Source organism: Jaculus jaculus, chromosome 4 (genome assembly GCF_020740685.1).
Source record: "Jaculus jaculus isolate mJacJac1 chromosome 4, mJacJac1.mat.Y.cur, whole genome shotgun sequence".
In the NCBI taxonomy this organism is placed as follows: domain Eukaryota; kingdom Metazoa; phylum Chordata; class Mammalia; order Rodentia; family Dipodidae; genus Jaculus; species Jaculus jaculus.
This window is the reverse complement of record NC_059105.1, coordinates 15,276,714-15,295,286: the sequence shown is the minus strand read 5'-3', so window position 1 is coordinate 15,295,286 and position 18,573 is coordinate 15,276,714. Positions and strand designations below refer to the sequence as shown.

The 18,573-nt window shown below is 52.1% G+C and overlaps 1 protein-coding gene across 9 annotated transcripts in view; it reads right to left on the bottom strand.

Annotated features, from left to right (window-relative positions):
* Positions 1-18,573, bottom strand: part of Tns1 (tensin 1) — a 216,371-nt gene that overhangs the window by 70,203 nt on the left and 127,595 nt on the right. For all 9 annotated transcript variants that reach the window (XM_045147168.1, XM_045147167.1, XM_045147166.1 and 6 more), the window contains 5 exons: positions 18,209-18,269; positions 18,001-18,076; positions 17,085-17,214; positions 15,296-15,361; positions 13,919-14,035 (listed from right to left, as the gene is read on the bottom strand). In XM_045147168.1, the coding sequence (XP_045003103.1) occupies positions 13,919-14,035; positions 15,296-15,361; positions 17,085-17,214; positions 18,001-18,076; positions 18,209-18,269 (450 nt within the window). The remainder of the gene's footprint in view (positions 1-13,918; positions 14,036-15,295; positions 15,362-17,084; positions 17,215-18,000; positions 18,077-18,208; positions 18,270-18,573) is intronic.

The window sequence follows — 18,573 nt, the reverse complement described above, 5'->3', positions numbered from 1 at the left end:
GAGTGAGGGACACCTCTCCTCCCCTCCCTGCACCCTATCCTCCCCCGTCGTGTGTGACCAGGTCCAGAGAAAATTGCTCTAGAATAACCAGAAAGAAAATCTTCCCTACCATAGTTGGGGGGGAGTGCGCAGATGCTGGATTCTGAGGGAGGCTAAACAGGGAGGCTGTAGGGCAGAAGACCCTCAGGAGGAGGGGCACACAACCACCCGAGACCTGGTGGAGTGCCCACGGTGGCAGCTCAGGGCCCACAACTGTGCTGATCACCTGTCAGACAAGGTCTCCAGGGCAAGACCAGGGCTCTGCTTCTGCTGTGGTGGGGTCCTATGTCTCTTTGCTCTCAGTCTCCTGGAGAGGTTCTGTGAAAAACTGACATAAAAATGAGGGAAGAGGCCCTGCACCCCTTCAACAGCAGGGAGCCCACGGAGCTCAAGGGCCCAGTGAGGGCTGAGGACCTCAGGAGATGAAGATCCTACCCTGGGCCACACACTGCATCTGGCCTCACTCACTGCTTTGCCTGATGCTCAGATGCTCATCCGACTCCGCCATCTCTAGCATCCCGCCAAAACCCTCTCCAGCCCGCACAGCAGTCAGCGTGGGTGCGCTCAGAAAGCCAAACTGACTTCATTGCTTTTCTTTCCTTTCTAAAAAATGCATGGCCTCCTGCCCCAACTCCCCTGAATGCTAGGTGAGGCATCACACATGGCCTTGAAGGCTTTTCTTGGCCTCTACTTTCTAGACTTTGAGCAGCAGTTAAGGTGTTTGCCTGCAAAAGCCAAAGGACCCCGGTTCAATTCCCTAGGACCCACGTTAGCCAGATAGATGCACACGTATCTGGAGTTCGTCTGCAGTGGCTGAAGGCCCTGACACACCCATTCTCTCCTCTCTTCTCTCCCCCCCCATTTCTCTTTCAAATAAATAAATAAAAATAAAATATTAAAAAAGAGAGACTCTTAAATCTGTAAAACTGGGGAGATGGCTCAGCAATTAAGGTGCTCTGCAAACCTTCCAACCGTAGCTCAGAACCCCCTCCACACACAGCCACACACACAAAGCCAGATGCAAAGTGACAGTCAGGTCTGCAACCACAACACCCTAAACTAGAGGAAGGAGAATGAAAGAGCTCACCAGTCAGCCAGTCTGGCTCTCCCAGCAGCCAACAATAAGAGACAATTGTTTCAAGTGGGATCTTTCCCAGTGAGCTGTTGGTCAGAGAGGCCTCTGGGACCCCCAAAAACAATACAGGCTATGACTGATGATTTTGGTTGCCCATCAGAATTAGATGGCAAGGGCTGGAGAGATAGTTTAGCGGTTAGGGTGCATGCCTGCAAAGCCTAAGGACACAGGTTCGATTCTCCAGGTCCCGTGTAAGCCAGTTTTGCGCAGGGTGGCCCATGAGTCTGGAGTTCATTTGCAGTGGCTGGAGGCCCTGGCACACCCATTCTCTCTTTCTCTCCCCCTGCCCATCTCTAATAAACAAATAAACCTTTTTAAAAAATGAATTAGATGGCAAGACCCTCTTGCTAAAGACACCACTTGCAACTCAGTTGCGAGACACTGAGAAATCAAGCTGGAGCTAAGCTGGACGCCTCCTGCCTACTAGCTAGCTGTCATATCGCTGGAAAGTGCTATGGAGGCTGCCGGGGGACAAAAGTCACCAGTGTCTTAACTATCAGCGGACCCTGAAAGCTATGCAACTGACCAGCCAAGCGAGCTGGTGCAACAGTGGTGTGACTTACGACGTAATCCAGCTGCTCTCTGATTGGATCTGAGACCTGCTCCATGGGAAAGAATTCAGGCCTGGTGCTGAAAACCTAATCGAAAGCCTATGGCTGGGAAGGTCATAGGTCCTGGGGTTGGGGGGGGGGGGTGATGGCAGGGGCGGAACTACTAGTGTTGTTTTTCTAAATGAATGTGCAATCCAAAAGTTTAAGCGGGGGGGGGTGGGGGGGGAGCCTGTCTCAAACAAGATGGAAGGAGAAGACCCCAGGTTGTCTTCTCACACCCACACGTTCAATGGTACACATGAACACACACACACACACAATTGTGTATTCATAGTCATCTATCTGCCAAGGCCTAATCACTATAGCAACCCCTCTCCAAAGCCATCCACTCTGCGTCGGAAGTCCTGCGCTTGGCCAGGGTCCCTTCCCGCTTGGCTGTGAGTCCGAGCGGCTGAACACCCCACGTGGCTCTCAGGACTAACTCACCACTCACAGCAGGTGATCTCTGGAGTACTAGGGAGTGGAGAGGAGAGAAAATCGAGGGAAGGGCGGGTAGATGGAAAGCAGCTCCTAGTGGTAAGAAAAGCGCTGGATGCAAAAAATCCCCTCCTTGCATATGGCTGGAGTGAGTAATCTGGGGACAGAACAGGCTCAGCTAGCTTCCACTTGTCTCCAGGTCTGGTGGGAAAGAGAGACGAATGGAGGCCAAGGGGATGGAGTGCATGTTCTCTGTCCCCTCTGGGTACTGGGCAGCTAGCTGCAAGCTTGGCACCGTGCTGAGTGTGGCTCCGGCCTCCTACCTCCGCTCGATGGCAGAGATTAGGAGACCAAAGGCACATTCAGCTAGGAGGGGATCAGCTTACCCCACGCTCTGGGGCACAGACTGCTGCCCGAGCCTGCCAGCCACCTCGCAGGGCAGGCCAAGTGAGGGTCCGAGGGCATCCAGCCCATGGAGAACTGTGGGAGGCAGGTGACCGGCAGATACGGGGTCAGAGGCTCTGTGTCCTCCACCCACAAGGTCAGACTGACCTTGTGCTGGAATCTCAGGACTGTGATTGGTCCAGAATATTGGAGAAGACTGCTCTCATGCAGGGGGAGCGGGGGGGGGGGGGAGAAACCCAGAATCTTCCAGACAGTCACTCCGTCCACGCACCTGTCACCTGTCACTGTTTCTACACAGGTCCAGAGCTCACGTCTCAACATCATCCAGGAGGACAAGAAGGCCAGTCTCCCAGTCACAGCTCATCGGAAGTTCCAGCAGGTGGCTCATTGCAAGTCCGGCTGCAACCTAAGCCCATCTGATAGGATCTGACGGGTCAGGGACAGAGGCCTGAATTTCTCCCCGCCTGCCCTTCCCTTCCACTCACCTTGAAGTCACAGACTTCAGGACTCGGGTTTTCCCAACAGAATTCAGGATTATAGGCTTGGTGATGCATGCCTGCCTAAAAATCCCAGCACCAGAGAGGCTAAGGCAGGGGGAGCTCAAGTTCAACACCAGCCTGGGGGCTGTGAGTGGGATCTCACAAACTCACCTTTTGAACACTGGGTCCCCAGCTGGTGGCACTATTTTTTAAGGCGGTGCCACCGTTAAGGGGCGGCGCCAGGCTGGTGAAAGTAGGTCACCAGGACAAGCCACTGAAGGTGATTCTGGCCCTGTCTCCGGCTGTGTTCTCAGCCTCCAGGTCCGCCACCATGTGAACAAGGTTCGGTCTGACACCGTCCCCTGCCACCAAGCCTTCTGCCACTGATGGGCTAAAATCTCCCCCAAAACCACGAGTCAAAACAAATCTTTCCTGTCTTGTGCTGTTTCTGCCAGGTGTATTGGTCACAGTGACAAAAAGTAATGAATGCACTGGTCTACGTGGTAAGTTTCAGTCCAGCCTGGGCTGCCCTGTGAGGGTGAGCCTAACTTGGTCCACGCAGTGAGTTTCGGACTAGCCTTGGCCTCACAGTAAGTGTGAGGCTCTCTCCTGGCCAAAGTGAGTTTCAGGGTATCCTGGGCTGTGGAGTCAATGTAAGGCTAACCTGACCACATAATGAGTTTCAGGTTAGCCTGGGCTACATAGTGAGTATGAGGCTATCGGAGCCACACAGTAAGTTTCAGGGTAGCCTGGGATACACAGTGAGTGTCAGGATAGCTGGGCTGCCTAGAGAGACCTTAACTGAAAAAAAAAGTCAATTTAAGGCTGACCCTAGGCTTTCAGCACACACACTTAAAAATCCACAGCCTAACTCTTCTGCTCATACAAGGGGCAGAAGCAGGACGCAGAGCCCTGGGGCCCTTTCCCTACATTTTCTGGGGCCGCCTACACAATCTTGCCAGTTTCACCTGTACCTGACTCCACAAATGCTGTGAAAACATGTTCAGAGCCCCTTGACTCGAGATGCACATCTCTCCCACCACCTCATCCAGGGCAGGTCTACCCGTCTACCCTGAGTAGCCACCGAACTCCTGAGCCCAGGGAAGCATCACCCATGGCCTCCCACCATCCTGCATGGGACCTGGAGATGAAGGGAGGCAGGACTCGTGCACAGCCGGACCAGCTCGGTCCCAGGGGTGAGAACTTGGTCTCCCTTGTAGGTAACAAGTAGGCTCTCCGGACTAGTCCAGGCTCCAGCTTGAGGTCAGTAAGAGAGGATGAGGCCAGCAGCCAACAGCAAGGCAGGCCATGGATGAGTAACCCTCTGGACAGAGATCAAAAGGCGATAGCAACAGCACACACCCCTGCCCACCCCCCCGGGATACCTGCCTTCCTGTTTGTTCAGTATACTTCTCTAGACAAAACCCTTAGCCTTCTATTGCTTGCCTCAGTTTCCTCATCTATGAATTGGGAACACTCCTTGTGACTATCACTATGGAAAGGTGTGAGTCTCGGTTAGAAAAGAAGCCCCAAGATAAGGGGTGTCCCATTCCAAAAGCAAAGCCAAAGACCACCGTGCAGGGCTTGCAAGAGGCGACAGGCATCAAGAAGTGAGGAGACCTCCACAGAATCACATAACTGACAGAGACTTGTCACCACAGTGCAAAGCACACTTGCAACACGATAATAAAAAGACAACTGACTGTCCTGAATGGACAAAGGGGTTGAATAGACATATTTCTAAAGAAGACGTATATTGAGCTATTAACCCAGGACAAGGTGTTCAACACCATAGATGACCACAGAAACGCGGATCAAAGCCACAGTGAGTTACCACCTTACCTGGGCAGCAAGAATTCCAAAGACCCCTGGGGAGGGGATATGATGGAGCAAGGAATTTCAAAGGGGAAAGTGGGGGGGAGGGTATTGGGATATTTTTAATAATCATGGAAGTTATTAATAAAAATTTGAAAAGAAAAAGTATCCCAAAGACCGAAAACAGCCCATATTGGTGGGATGTAGCGACACTGAGACACAGGTGTCATACGGAGCTGCCACTTTGAAAAGCAGCAGCCCGTGAGCTCCGCAAGTGATTAAACACAGGGCTACCGTAGGGCCCAGAAACCCACTCTGTGGTGGTTCACCTGGATTGTCAACTGGAGTGATTTGGAATCACTTCAAAGAGACACCTCTGGGCATGTGTGTGGTGGGGGAGACTCCACAGAGGAATGTGGGTGGCATAGGCTGGGGTCCCACACTGAATAGGATGGGAAAAAGAGAAAGAAAATGGAGCACCAACCCAACCCCACCCCCCGCTTCCTGACTGCAGACAGATGCGATCAGCTGCCTCCGGCTCCTGCCGCCCTGCCTTCCCCCAGCCGTGAACTGATCCCTCCAAGTGTGAGCCAAAATAATCCCCTTCCTTAAGTCGCTTCTTACCAGGTACTTGACCACAGCAATGAGAAAAGGGACTCCTAGCTACACGGCCACTTGGTCACACAACCTTGCACATGAATGTTTCCAAGCAGCAGGTGGAAACAACCCAGAATGTTCGTCGACCGCTGCTGTGGTACGGACAAAGAACATGTATGTGCAAAGGAAGACTATCCAGCAAGGAAAATGGATGAGGAACTGGCGGATGCCACAATGTGGATGAGCCTGGGGACAATCCAGTGAGAGAAAGAAGCCAGACACAAAAGACCACATATTGCATAAGCATTTCCAAGAAATGTCCAAAATAGAAAGATCTATACAGACAGGAAGTACACTAGGTCCAGAGGTGGGAGGCAGGAGCGGGGAGTGACCGCTTGGGCGGGTGAAGCTGTTCAGTTGTGCTGATGACTGTACAAGCCTCACTCTGCTAAACCCATCGAATGGCATGGGCCACTTAAACAGGCGAAGTTCCCGGGTGAAACTATGTCAACTGCTTTAGAAGACAGAGGGTCCAGCATGGTCCTGTGGGCCTCCCTGCCCTCCACACCTGTCAGGGTGCAGGAAGAGCAGGAAACAGAGAACACAAGAGGCAAGGGGGAGGGTATGTCTCCTTCAGCTTGGTGAAGCTTCTCCAAGACAGCGAGCTGCCAGTGGACAGGACAGGTGAGAGCCGGATGACTCATGGGGGGCAAGGACACTATACTGTCCCCTGAGTACCAGCCACCGAGGCCAGGCAATTCAAAGGTCTGTGGTGGGCCAGGGCAGGAAGTGGCGTGGGCTGCCTCAGATCCTATCCCAGAAGGCCACCTGAGGGCAGGGGACTCCAGCAAGAGAGGCTGGAAATTGGAGCAAGGGATGCCTAGGAGGAAACGGAGCCATGAGCTTCTGAGCCGAGCTCTGGGGTCCCACCAGGAGTAATGGTGAAGGAGTTCCAAGGAGTGGGGGACTCCAAAACACCCACAAAAGTGCTTCAGGAAGGCTGGGGAGATGGCTCAGCAGTTAAGACACTTGCTTGCAATGCCTGACGACCAGGAGTTCGAGTCCCAAGTACCCACATGCGCAAAGTGCCACACGCATCTGGAGTCCGTTTGCAGTGGCAAGAGGCCCTGGTGTGCCCATTCTCTCTGTGTCTGTCTGTGTTTGCAAATAAATAAATATTCTTTAGAACAAAGTGCTGCAGGAGTTAGCCAGGCTGCAGGAGACTCCTCCCCAAATCTTCCACTAGCAAGAAGTTCAGGAGCCACACATTCAAGCCTCTCTCCACACAGATGTGCTTATGCGACCTCTCAAGGGAGCTAGGCAAGCAGAAAACCTCCAGAACGCTCCTTTCTCCCTCCCTTTCCAGCCCCTCAATAAACCAGGTTAGGAAGACAGAGGGAACCTACTGTGATGGCCAATAATGAATGTCAACTTGACAGGATAATAGAATCTCTTAGAGAAAAATTTCAGTATATGTCTGGAGGGAGTTTCCAGATTCCATAGACTCAAGTCTCAGATTGAATAATAAAAATAAAAATAAAGGGCAGGGGAAATGGCTTAGCAGCTAAGGCACTTGCCTGAGAAGCCTAATGACTCCCCAGGACCCACATAAGCCAGATGCACAAGGGGGCACATGAGTCTATAGTTCGTTTGCAGTGGCTGGAAGCCCTGGCGTGCCCATTCTCTTTCTATCTGCCCCCCTCTCTCTAATAAATAAAAACTAAAATAAATAAATAAAATAAAACAAACAGCGAGCTGAGTACTAGCATCCTTCACTCTCCCCTTCTAAGTGTAGAGTCACGTGACCGGCCAGCCCAAGCTCCTGCCCCACGCCTTCCCACCACGATGGATTGTACCCGTAAGTCACAGTCCAAAATGAACCCTTCCTGCCTTAAGTTGTGCTTGTCAGGTATTTTGTCACAGCAAGAAAAAAAAGTAATTCACCTTGAGCCCCCTTAACACATATGCACCAACAGTTGTACATGTGTGCAGACATGGACACACACGACCTGCGTGCATGTGCACACACACACACACACACACACTCCTGCAGCAGACAGGAGTCAACAAGGGGTGGGGAACCAGCTCCAAATGAAAGCCTAGGTTGACAGGCACTTGAAATCTTTCATCACTTGAGAGTGACCAGGGAAGAGCTGGGGCTTGCCCTGACGTCATCTGGAGTCAGGGGAAGCACAGAGAGGGTCTAAAGGGCAGTGGATTTCTGAGTATCTCACACATTCCACCCCAGCCTGCAAGTAACAAAACAATGCCCAACCAACGGTGTCTGGAGGAATTAACCAAGAGAATACCCACTCCATAGTGGCCAACATTGCCATTACCACCACCACCATTGGGGTTTTAGAGACCGAAACTCTGTGGTGGTTTGATTCAGGTGTCCCCTGTAAACTTAGGTGTTCTGAATGCCAGGTTCCCAGCTGATGGAGATTTGGGAATTAACGCCTCCTGGAGGCAGTGTATTGTTGAGGGCAGACTTATGGGCATTACAGCCAGTGTCCCCTTGCCAGTGTTTGGCACACTCTCCTGGTGCTGTTGTCCATCTGATGTTGGCCAGGAGGTGATGTCCATCCTCTGCTTATGCCATCATTTTCTCCTGCCACAATGGAGCTTCCCCTCGAGTCTGTAAACCAGAATAAATCCTTTTCTCCTGCTCTTGGGCTGGTGTTTTCTGCCAGCAGTGCGAACCTAACTGAAACAAACTCCTTTAGGAATCCATTCCCCTTAACTCACTGATAAAGGAAATGAAAGCCAGAAAGGGGCGGTAACTTATCCTCCAAGGTCACCTTATAAGCTGATGTCAGAAGCAACTCTCCTGACTCCAAAGAATGGAGCTTCCTGAACAGTCAGCTACAGATGGTTCCCAGAAATGGAAAGGAGGGAAGAGAGAACTCATCAAATCATACGAAGGTCCTCTCCCCACACCCCCAGCACAGTAATAACAGACGCAGATGTCTGCCAGCAGAGCTTTCGCCAAGCCCCATACTTGGGGCACTGGATGTCACTGAATCTGAAATGCCACTCCTAGGAGGAAGGTATCTGCTTTACAAATAAGGCATCAGAGAGGCCAAACAACACACCAAGGAACACAGCTGTAAGGATAGAGCTCTCAGGCTCTAGACCCCATACGCATAAACCCTACTGGTTAGTGATCTGTTCTGCCTTATTTCTAGTCTTCCATCTTCCATGGACAGTGCCCCTTCCCCTTTTGAAGTTGGGCATGGACTTCAGCTTGTTTTGGCCAATGAAATGGGAGAGGAAAGAACATATGTCATTTTCTGGCAGGAACATTGAACATCAGAGTCCTCTTCCCATGGTGGCAGCAATAACAGATATATCCATGAGATGTAGCCACCCTCAGTCACCAGGTTCCATGGGCAGGCAGTATGCTTGGCTGTGGGAAGCCATGAAAATAGGGCTGTTTGTTACTGCAGCATCTCTGAACCTCTGCTAACTGATACAACCACTCAATCATTAGCTTCCCCCTGGAGCTCCAGAGCTAAGAAGTCCACAAGGCAGGACCACCCCAAAAGAAAACTCGGGTTATGCACAGAGAAATGAGATGAAATGTCATTTATTCCTGTCTCATTGTTCTATGAGGAAAGAATAAAGGAGAGCCGCAGAAAAGGGGTTACCAAAGACACTGTGGTGGTTTGAAATAGATGTCCCCCATAAACTCATGTGTTTTAAATATGTGGTCCCTAGCTGGTGGCAATTTTAAAGGATGAGTCTTGCTGGAGGGAGTGGGTTATTAAAGGCAAGCATAGGGGTATTGTAGCTAGCTCCCCCTTGCCAGAGATCGGCTTGCTCTCTGTCTGCTGTTGTTGTCCTCCTGAGGTTGGCAAGGAGGTGATGTCCAGCCTCTGCTCTACCGTCCTGTGTGTGCCATCATAAAGCTTCCCCTTGAGACCGTAAATCAAAATAAAATCCCTTCCTCCCATCAGCTGCTTTTGGTCAGATGTTTTGTGCCAGCAATGCAAAGGGAACTACAATAGACACCCAGAACCCAACATCTGGGTTTTTATCTGTCCATGTCTTTCCTGTATCTCTCTCCTTCTCACTCACTCCTTGTTTGCTATAGTTTTTCCTTCCTCTTTTGCTCCAAAAAAAAAAAAGAAAGAAAGAAAAGAGGAAGAGGAGATGTTGCTAGTCCTTGAACAAGCCCACTTCCATAATCGCCCAGCACAGCAACTCCTGGCTCTGGACAAGGGGTTCTTCCCAACAGACAGTAGAAATGGGGGCACAAGAGCAGGAAAGATCATGGAGGAAACAAATGCCTCTCCTCACTGGGCTAAGCCTGGGCACAAGCCAGCAGCCTACCACCAGCCTTGGTCCCAGAAGGGGTACAAGCCAGCATCCTCGCCAACTCTGTCAGGAGCAGGACATACCATCTTCACCCTTCACTGGGTCCCCCGCTCTCGTTACTCAGTCCCAGCCCCCATGCCCCACCTTTGCTGCCTTTAAGCTATGGGAGGCTCTCAACGGTTCCAGGCCGAGAAGGCCAAGGGGGTAACAAGTGGGTGGACGCTGAGGCAACTCGGGCCTGGGTCAGCATCCAGGTGTTTCGGAGGCCAAGGCCACCCCCACCCAGCTCTCTGAGGTTGTTTCTCAGAATGCTGCCCTGGAACTTTCTGGAGGAATTTGGAGCCCGCTCTGTGCAGCATAGACAAAAACACAGTCCTGCTTTCACCCCAGGAGCAGTGGGACCTGGGCATGGGCTCAGATCTCAGGCCAAGGAGCTAATGGGACTCCTGGAGGCTCGAACCTTAGTGTCAGCCAGAGCCAAGCTGGCTGGCTCCACATCAACCCAGAGGGACCTGAGCAATGGCAAGGAAGAAGCTGGGGGGTGGGTGCAGACCGCCCCCACCACCTCCATGGACCCTCACTCCCTCTCCAATCAGGACCCCAGGCCCAGGGTGCCTGGCTCCATGGAACCCAGGAAGCCCCTTCCTAGGTATAATGGGCTGAACCGTTCCTTCAGATTCACATGCTGCAGAACACAGCAACTGCATGAAGAGACAGCTAAGGTGAGGGAGGTCACACAGGAGGGTCCCACTCCAGTATGGAGGACACAGTCACGCCGAGGGAGGCCCGTAAGGACACAACCATGAAAGGTGGCATGCTGAGCTCTCCAAAGAGCCAGGCCTCAGAAAGCCACAGCCCTCAGAGCGGCAGCAGCCAATGTCTGTCATCTAAGCCCCACCTATGGTGCCTCAGTACGGCCAAAGAGCTGATTAAGAGCCCAGACCCAAAGGGAGGATCCCAAGATGGCAAGATGGTACCTCTCCACCCAGCCACTATTCCTGAAACTCCATCTCTTTCCTCTCCTTCTTCATTGTCCCCTCGTCCCAACCTAAGTGTGGATGAGCCACAAGGTCCCCAAACTCCCATCACCACCGCAGCCTCCACTCCAGTGGCAGTGCCCTCAACCTCTGAATCAAACTGCCTCTCGTAAATGTTGAGGCAATAATCCACACCTCATTCAGGCCTGGGGCTTGAACCCCACAAGCCAGCCCCAAAACCCAGGTGCTCACCCACTGTGATGGTCTAAAGGTAAAATAGCCCCCATGTGTTTGAATACTTAATCCCCTGTTGTTGGTGGTGTTTAAAAGGGTTATGGATGGGCTGGAGAGATGGCTTAGCGGTTAAGCACTTGCCTGTGAAGCCTAAGGGCTCCAGTTTGAGGCTCAATTCCCCAGGACCCACGTTAGCCAGATACACAAGGGGGTGCACGTGTCTGGAGTTCGTTTGCAGTGCATGGAGGCCCTGGCGCGCCCATTCTCCCTCTCCCTCTCCCTCTCCCCCTCCCTCCCTCCCTCCTTCCCTCTTTCACTCTGTGTCTGTTGCTCTCAAATAAATAAATGAACAAAAAACAAATTAAAAGGGTTGTGGAACCTTAAGGAGGTGGCACCTTACTGGAGGAAGTGTGTCACTGAGGGTGGGCCTTCCTGTATGGTTCAGCCTCCTCCCTTTTTCTCTCTCTCCCTCCCTCCCTCTCTCTCTCTCTCTCTCTCTGTCTGTCTCTCTCTCTGTCTCGCTCTCTCTCTCCTTTTTCCCTGCTCATGTAATGTGTGTGCCTGGGCCACACTCTCCCCACCATGTAGGACTCGGCCCTCTGGAACCGTGAGCTGAATGAAACCCTTTTCCTTTCATAAGTTGTTTCTGATCTAGAAAGGAACTGATATACCCACCCGCCAAAGTGCCCAGGACCACTGATGAGAGCAGAACAAGCCACCTGGGCCTCCATGTCTGTCTGAGGCAATCTACCTGGCATGGGCACCTCCCCAGTGCACAGCCACACCCCCTCCCAGGCACCAGCTTCTGTCATCACCTCCTGAGCACCCTGGAGTTTGGGAGTTTAAGTACCCTCACCCAGCTCACACGTGAGGGAAATGAGTCCTGCACACAATGTGGTACACACACACACACACACACACACACACACACACACCAGTCTCTCACTTTCTTCTTTTGACTGTTAGTCACAGAACAACGGTTTTGCCTCTGAGCCTCAGGATGGAGAACCTTCCAGAAGGGACACCAGCCAAGGGCATGAATGGGACATAGTTTCTGCCCAACACAGTCCATGCTAGAGCCTCAGGCAGACAGCGGCCTCTCTGGCCCCAGTGGGGCTTTAGCCCAGGGCAGGTGGCTGAGAGCACAGGGTGGGCTATCCTCTGGACACTGTCCCAGCCTAGCCCTCATCAAGCCAGGCCAGGGAAGGGGACAGCAACGTCCTGAGCTGCTCCTCCCCCTCTAGGCAGAGGGCCAGCTTCTGGGCCTGCAGACAGGGGACCCTCTGTATTGGGAGGACCAGCTGACCTTTAACTGGCCTGAGGTCCCGCTGGCTCCATCCCCCTGCTGGGAGAGTGGCTCAGAGGAGAAAGGAGGAAGGTTGGGGGTCTGAGAGCCATGCCAGGGTCCGCCCATGCCAGCCTCGCTTCTCCTCTGGGCCAGCCTGTTTGCCCTGGACACCCCTGCACTGACCCTTAGCTGGGAGGTTCCCTTCCTTCCTGCAGCCTGTGTTCCCACATCCACTCCTTCTGGACCCTAATTATTTTACCTTTGATTCGTTTGGCACTTCAGCGCTCACTAAATGTTTTTATATTTATCACTGCATGGAGTCTATGCCAGGGAGAGATGGCAAGGCATTAAAAATTCCTCCCAATTGCCAAATGTTCTTGTTAAAAATGCAAACATCCCTGAAACCAGTAACAATGAGGCTGGCAGCACCAGACATTAGGGTTGAAGCATCCCATCCGCCGCCCTATCCGTGGCCACTTGCAGCAAGGGACTGGGGTGTGGGAGATGAACCCCAGGAGCAGCAGGAGCCAGCCACCCCCCTCACACCGCTCGCTTCCCATGAAGAACACATCCTTACTGAACCTCTGGATTCTAGTCCAACCTTCCTTTCTTCACCTGCCTTTCTGGAATCTGCCACTTCTAGGGGCCTGTTGGCAAAGCATCCAGAGAGGAGGCATGCAGGAGGAAGTCGGGGTGAGGGGGCTGGATGGGATTAAGTTTAGGAGCCCCTAAGGCTGGGTTCAAGCTCGCCAGTGCTGAGGCCACATGACGTCTGCAGGGAGCGAAACCCAGAGGTGTCCTTGGGAGGGCACAGCCAGCCTCGGTCTGGGTGGTGAGTCAGCGTCCTGACTTTCAGTGGGTCTACATGACCCCAGCTAAAAGCAGAGAAGGGGACTATCCAGCCTGCTCCAACATTCTGCCATGCTGTGACCAAACCAAGAAAACAAGCCCAGAAGGGTGTCTTTACAGTGCCTGGGCTGTGGGCATGTTCAGTCTGAGCATGCTCATTTTCAGACGCTCAACCCCATCCCATCAGACATATTCGTGAGCCACAAAAATAAGCAGACTAAGCCAGGCGTGGTGGCGCACGCCTTTAATCCCAGCACTCGGGAGGCAGAGGTAGGAGGATCACTGTGAGTTCGAGGCCACCCTGAGACTCCATAGTTAATTCCAGGACAGCCTGAGCTAGAGTGAGACCTTACCTCAAAAAATAAATAAATAAATAAATAAGTAGACTGTCCACGTAATTCTCCGGAGCTGCCCTGACAACAGCTCAAGACGTGACATCACACTAGGGTCGGAGCCAAATTAAGCACACGTTGGTTGCCACACTGGGGCTTTCTTTTCGAGTGGTTCGGAGCCCTGGGTCGGGTTCCGGCTCTCCACCGTTTGTGTTGGCTCTCGATGAAAGCCTGGTGGGCCCCCGATGCCCCGGCTGTGCTCCCCGCGCACTGAACAGCGGCCCAGAGATGACCAAGGGCCGGTGCCCAAGCGATGGAGCAGACAGGGTCGATTGCCAGACCTCTCCAACAGCGCCCGGGCCGCGCCAGCCAGCGCTGCCCCGCTCAGAGAGGACCTGGCAGCCACGGGTCGCCACCTACCCTCCATGCCGTCTTCGCGGTGCCCGTTGACGTTGTCATAGGAGTCCCAGCGGATGAGGGGGTCGGAGGTGTTGTAGTCCACAGACACGCTGGGCCCGTTCTCCAGGTGTTCCATGCCTGGGGAGGGGAAGGGGCAGAACCAGTAAGACTGGGGGAAAGAGACCAGGAGCTGAAAAAACAGAACACACTGAGCGCCCTCAGGATGCTCTCTGAGGGACTGCTCCTTCAGTTGAGGGGGCCAGGGCGGATGATGGCTTGAGTTGTGTGGAGCGCCCAAGAGTCTCAGACCAGATCACAGGGACAGGGCACTTAAGAATGAAGACCACCCCCACCCCCTCCCTGCGCCCTGCAAGGAAAAAGTCACTCTCCCAGCCACGGGGCTGGGGGGTGGGGGCTGTCTTTTTCCTTGCTAGGGCCCTGGGCTCCTAGGGCAGGAACAAAAGACCAGACAGTGCTCTGGAAGCTGCGGAACCTAAGGACCCAGGTTCGATTCTCTAGGTCCCACGTAAGCCAGATGCACATGGCTAGAGGTCCTGGCGCACCTATCCTCACTCTCTATCTCTTTCCCTCTTTCTGACTCTAATAGATAAATACATAAAAATAAATCTTTTTTTAAAAAAAAGAAGAAAGAAATCACAGCCTCAATGATAAGAACTTGGCAAACGTCATCTAGGCCTGCCCCTGCCCCGACTTAAATGTGCTCCACTCCAGACACGCTCCTGTAAGGACAGGCTGAGCCTCTGCCTTGTCCTCAGAAAGCCAGCTCAGGGACAGCGCGGCGACAGGTCACACTGTCCAAGACGAGCAATGTTCCTGACCTGGCAAGGCCTCCCTTTAGTCTCTCCAGAGTTCCTCCACCCATAACCTAAGTTCACCTCCTCCCATTCTATTCTCAAATAAGACGAAGAGCAACTGGTCTCCATTTTTAGAGTAGAGAGGCAGAAAGATTATTATTAAAGTGGCCTGCAGGTTGAGTCACCTCAATTCTCCTAGATACCCGGCAAGTCACCCAGCCCCTTCAAGTGACCCCTGACCCTCCCCACCACCACCACCAGCTACTCCACCCATCCCCAAGGCCCCCGTCTTCGATTATAATAAGATGGTGACGGAATAGGACTAGAAAAGCTTAACCCAACCCAGCGCCTCTCTGTCTGCTTTGTTACTTTTATTATCCAGAAGTGAAATCCCTAGTTGGTGTCTAGATAGGGATCCACTCTGGCTCCCAGATGTACTGATTACAGATTTACTGCCCTTCTGCTTGTCAATTACAGACAACTTCCATTTGCAGAGAAGACCACCTGGAAGATGGTGGAACATGAGGCAGGGACAGGTGGGGGCAGAGGGAACGCAGGGAATAAATCCGAACGTGGCTTGTACCTTGAATTTTCTCTGGCCCATAGGAAAATACAAACTCCACTTTGCCGTATTCTGGAAATCGATCATCTGAAGAAAAAAATAAATAAATAAAGTGAGAGAAGGAAAAATAAAAATGGGCCATGAGTTCCCAAAAAGCATTCCATAAAAAGTTTCCTTTTAGGGCTAAAGAGATGGCTCAGTGGTTAAACGCACTTGCTTACAGGGCCCACGTTTGATTCCCCAGTACCCATGTGAAGCCAGATTCACAAAGTGGCGCATGGATCTGCAGTTCATTTGCAGTGGCAAGAGACGCATTCCAGCCCCTCTCCCCCTTTCTTTCTCCTCTGCCTCTCCCCCCACACAACTGCTTGCAAATAAACAATAATTTTTTTAAATTTTCTACAGACATTCACTCATGTGTATGTGATTGAAACACAATAACTAAAAAATCTACATTTATGTGTTTATACACAAAATATGATACAATTACAGTGAAATTGCCTCTCCTGCCCAGTGTAGGTCCTTGTTTTACTTTGCTGAGGAAACGACTTCTAACCAGTTTTATTTCTGGTTCTACAGCCAGTTCACCTCGAAGACTAAGTAACAGGCACTATTTTGTGCCACTATACCTGGAAATCAGTTCCATGTAGTCTTCATGGCCTTACTACTATGAAGTCCTTTTTTTTTTTTTTTTTCTTTTTTCCTTTTTCCTTTTTCCTTTGGAGAAAAGGTCAAGCTGACTTTTATCTCAAAATCCTCCTGTTCTGGCCTCTCAAGTACTGAATGACAGGCGTGCACCACCATGCCATGCCCAGCCTCCTGTCTTAAGTCTGGTGACTATTTCTGTTTATTCTACTTATTGCCTTTGAAACTGCAAAGTTTACCTTTCACTTCCAGGTCCATCTGTTTTTCTCTAAGTTTATTTATTATTATTTGCAAGCAGGGAGAGAAATGAGGGAAACGAGAGAGAATGAATAGGCGCACCAGGGGCCTCCAGCAGCTGCAAACGAACCCCAGATGCATGTGCCACTTCGTGCATCTGGCTTTATGTGTGTACTGGGCCATCAGGCAAGTGCTTTAGCCACTAAGCCATCTCTCCAGCCCACGGTCCATCTAATTTTGGTGGTGTCTCTAGACTAACACTAGGCAAGAGGTAGAAACTGAGAAGCCCCTTCCCTCTGCATCTCCTCAGCCTCTTCTTGATTTTGCTAGCTAACCCTTCATTTCTCCTCTTCATACTGGTATCAGTGTACCCTGTAAGTCCCACAGCATCTTCTGACGTGGCCCTCCTGGCTCGTATGCAAGGAGAGCTCCTCACACAGCACCCTCCCCCAGAGGATCTTCTCCCTAGAAGATGCTTGCTCCCTCCCCACCACTGTTGCCTCTCCAAGAGTCACATGGGACCTCCACTAATGCAGAGATCCTGACAGGCTTTCCTGTGACGGCCAGCACTTAGTCCTGGGCTCAGCGAGGGACGAAAAACTGATTGCCAGTGGGACAAAGTGGGACAAGAAGGAGCAGATGGACGGCAAGTTCTGGGAGAAGGTATCACGGCACAGTTCCAGGAAGCCTAGGGGCTCAGGACTGGGACCAGAGAGGACTGTGAATTTCTAGATCCCTCCACTTTCAGCCCTGTACCAATTCTCCTCAGTTCCTTCCCACTGTCTCAAAAAAATAAATAAATAAAACAATAAAAACCCTCAGACTTGGCCCACCCTGTAGCTCAGAAAAGATGGCCTCACACCCACTACATCCTCCTACCATGGGCTCTTCCTCTGCCAAGAGAGTCTTCCATGCCCAGAGAGCCTACCTTTGAAGGCATCATCAAGGTCCTCCTTCCCAAAGACAACCCCCAGGTCGTGGATGGCACAGGTGTGGAACTGCACACGGAAGATGACATCTCGGGCCGGGCTCCGGAACTTCTTGTGGTAACACTTGAGCTGGGTGGGAAAGGAACAGAGCGTGGGAGGTGAGGGGTCCCACCGAGCCTCCTGACTGAGCACCAAGGTTCACCCCACCCTATGAATGACGGGTTGCCAACACCAAACAGGATTCCAGAGCTCTCTGGGGAAACTTCTAGAACAGTGGACAAAGATTCTACCTTGACTTATGGGAACAAAAATGTCCTCCCAGAAGTTCCTGCAGACAGGTGGGAATGGAAAAATTAACTGGGCTGGAGAGATGGCTTAGCAGTTAAGGCACTTGCCTGCAAAGCCAAAGGACCCAGGTTTGACTCTCTAGGACCCACGTAAGCATGATACATAAGGGGGTGCACACATCTGGAGTTCGTTTGCAGTGGCTGGAGGCCCTGGCATGCCCTCACTCTCTCTCTCTCTCTCTCTGTTTATCTCTCTCCCTGCCTATTTCTGTAACTCTCTCTCAAATAAATAAATAAAAATAAAATATTTTTTAAAAATTTTAACTGAAGCAGACAGGACTGGGGTGTGAACTGCAGTGTCGTCACCACCAGTAAGAATCCAGGAGTTCACACACGAGGTTGCAGTCCCCCGCAGATGTCCCTGAACAAAAGATGAGGCCAGGAAGGAGTAGCCACTCCAAGGCAGGGGTAGGGACAAGGACTGTGGAAAGCTGGGGGGAAGGCCGCAGGAGTCATGGGGACCCAGGGCTGCAAGCCCAACAGTGCTCTAGGAGCAGCCACCATGTCCTGAGGGCAGGACAGGGGCAGGGTGACATAAGAGGGACTCAAGGCGGAGGGCCATGCTTACCAAGATGTCTCCCTTCAGGAGCAACCCCGGCTCAATGGTGATGCAAATGCTGGTCTGGCTGTCACCTGGGATGTTGCTGAAGGCAAAAGGAGACAGACTGAAGGGTCCGCTGGAGAGGGGCGCGCCCTTCTCCCCTCCACCCGCTTGAGAAGAGACACGGCCAGGCTCCCCCACCCCAGCCTCGTCCCGGCCCCCAAAGCCTCCTTACTAGATGCCAGACGTGTACACAGGTTGCATGGCCTGGTAGATGCGGAGAAACGGCCGGCACCCTGTCGGAGAGGGGCAGGTGTGGGCGAAGAAGCAGAACTAGGTGTAGGCAGCAGAGGGAAGGGTTACTAACTTCTCATTTCTCAAGTGCTTTAAGTTGACAAAAAAATAAATAAATGATCCTCTCCAACATCATCTGCCCCTAGGCCCTGCCCAGTGTCATCGCCATGTTGCTGAGGAAAAGACAGAGCTCAGCTATGGATCCCCACACAACGCTAGGGACTCCACAGTTTCTGAGGGCCCCCTTACCACCCAAGTCTGCCTTCTAAGAGGAGACAGAAGCAGGAAGGGGGCTGGAGGGGAGGG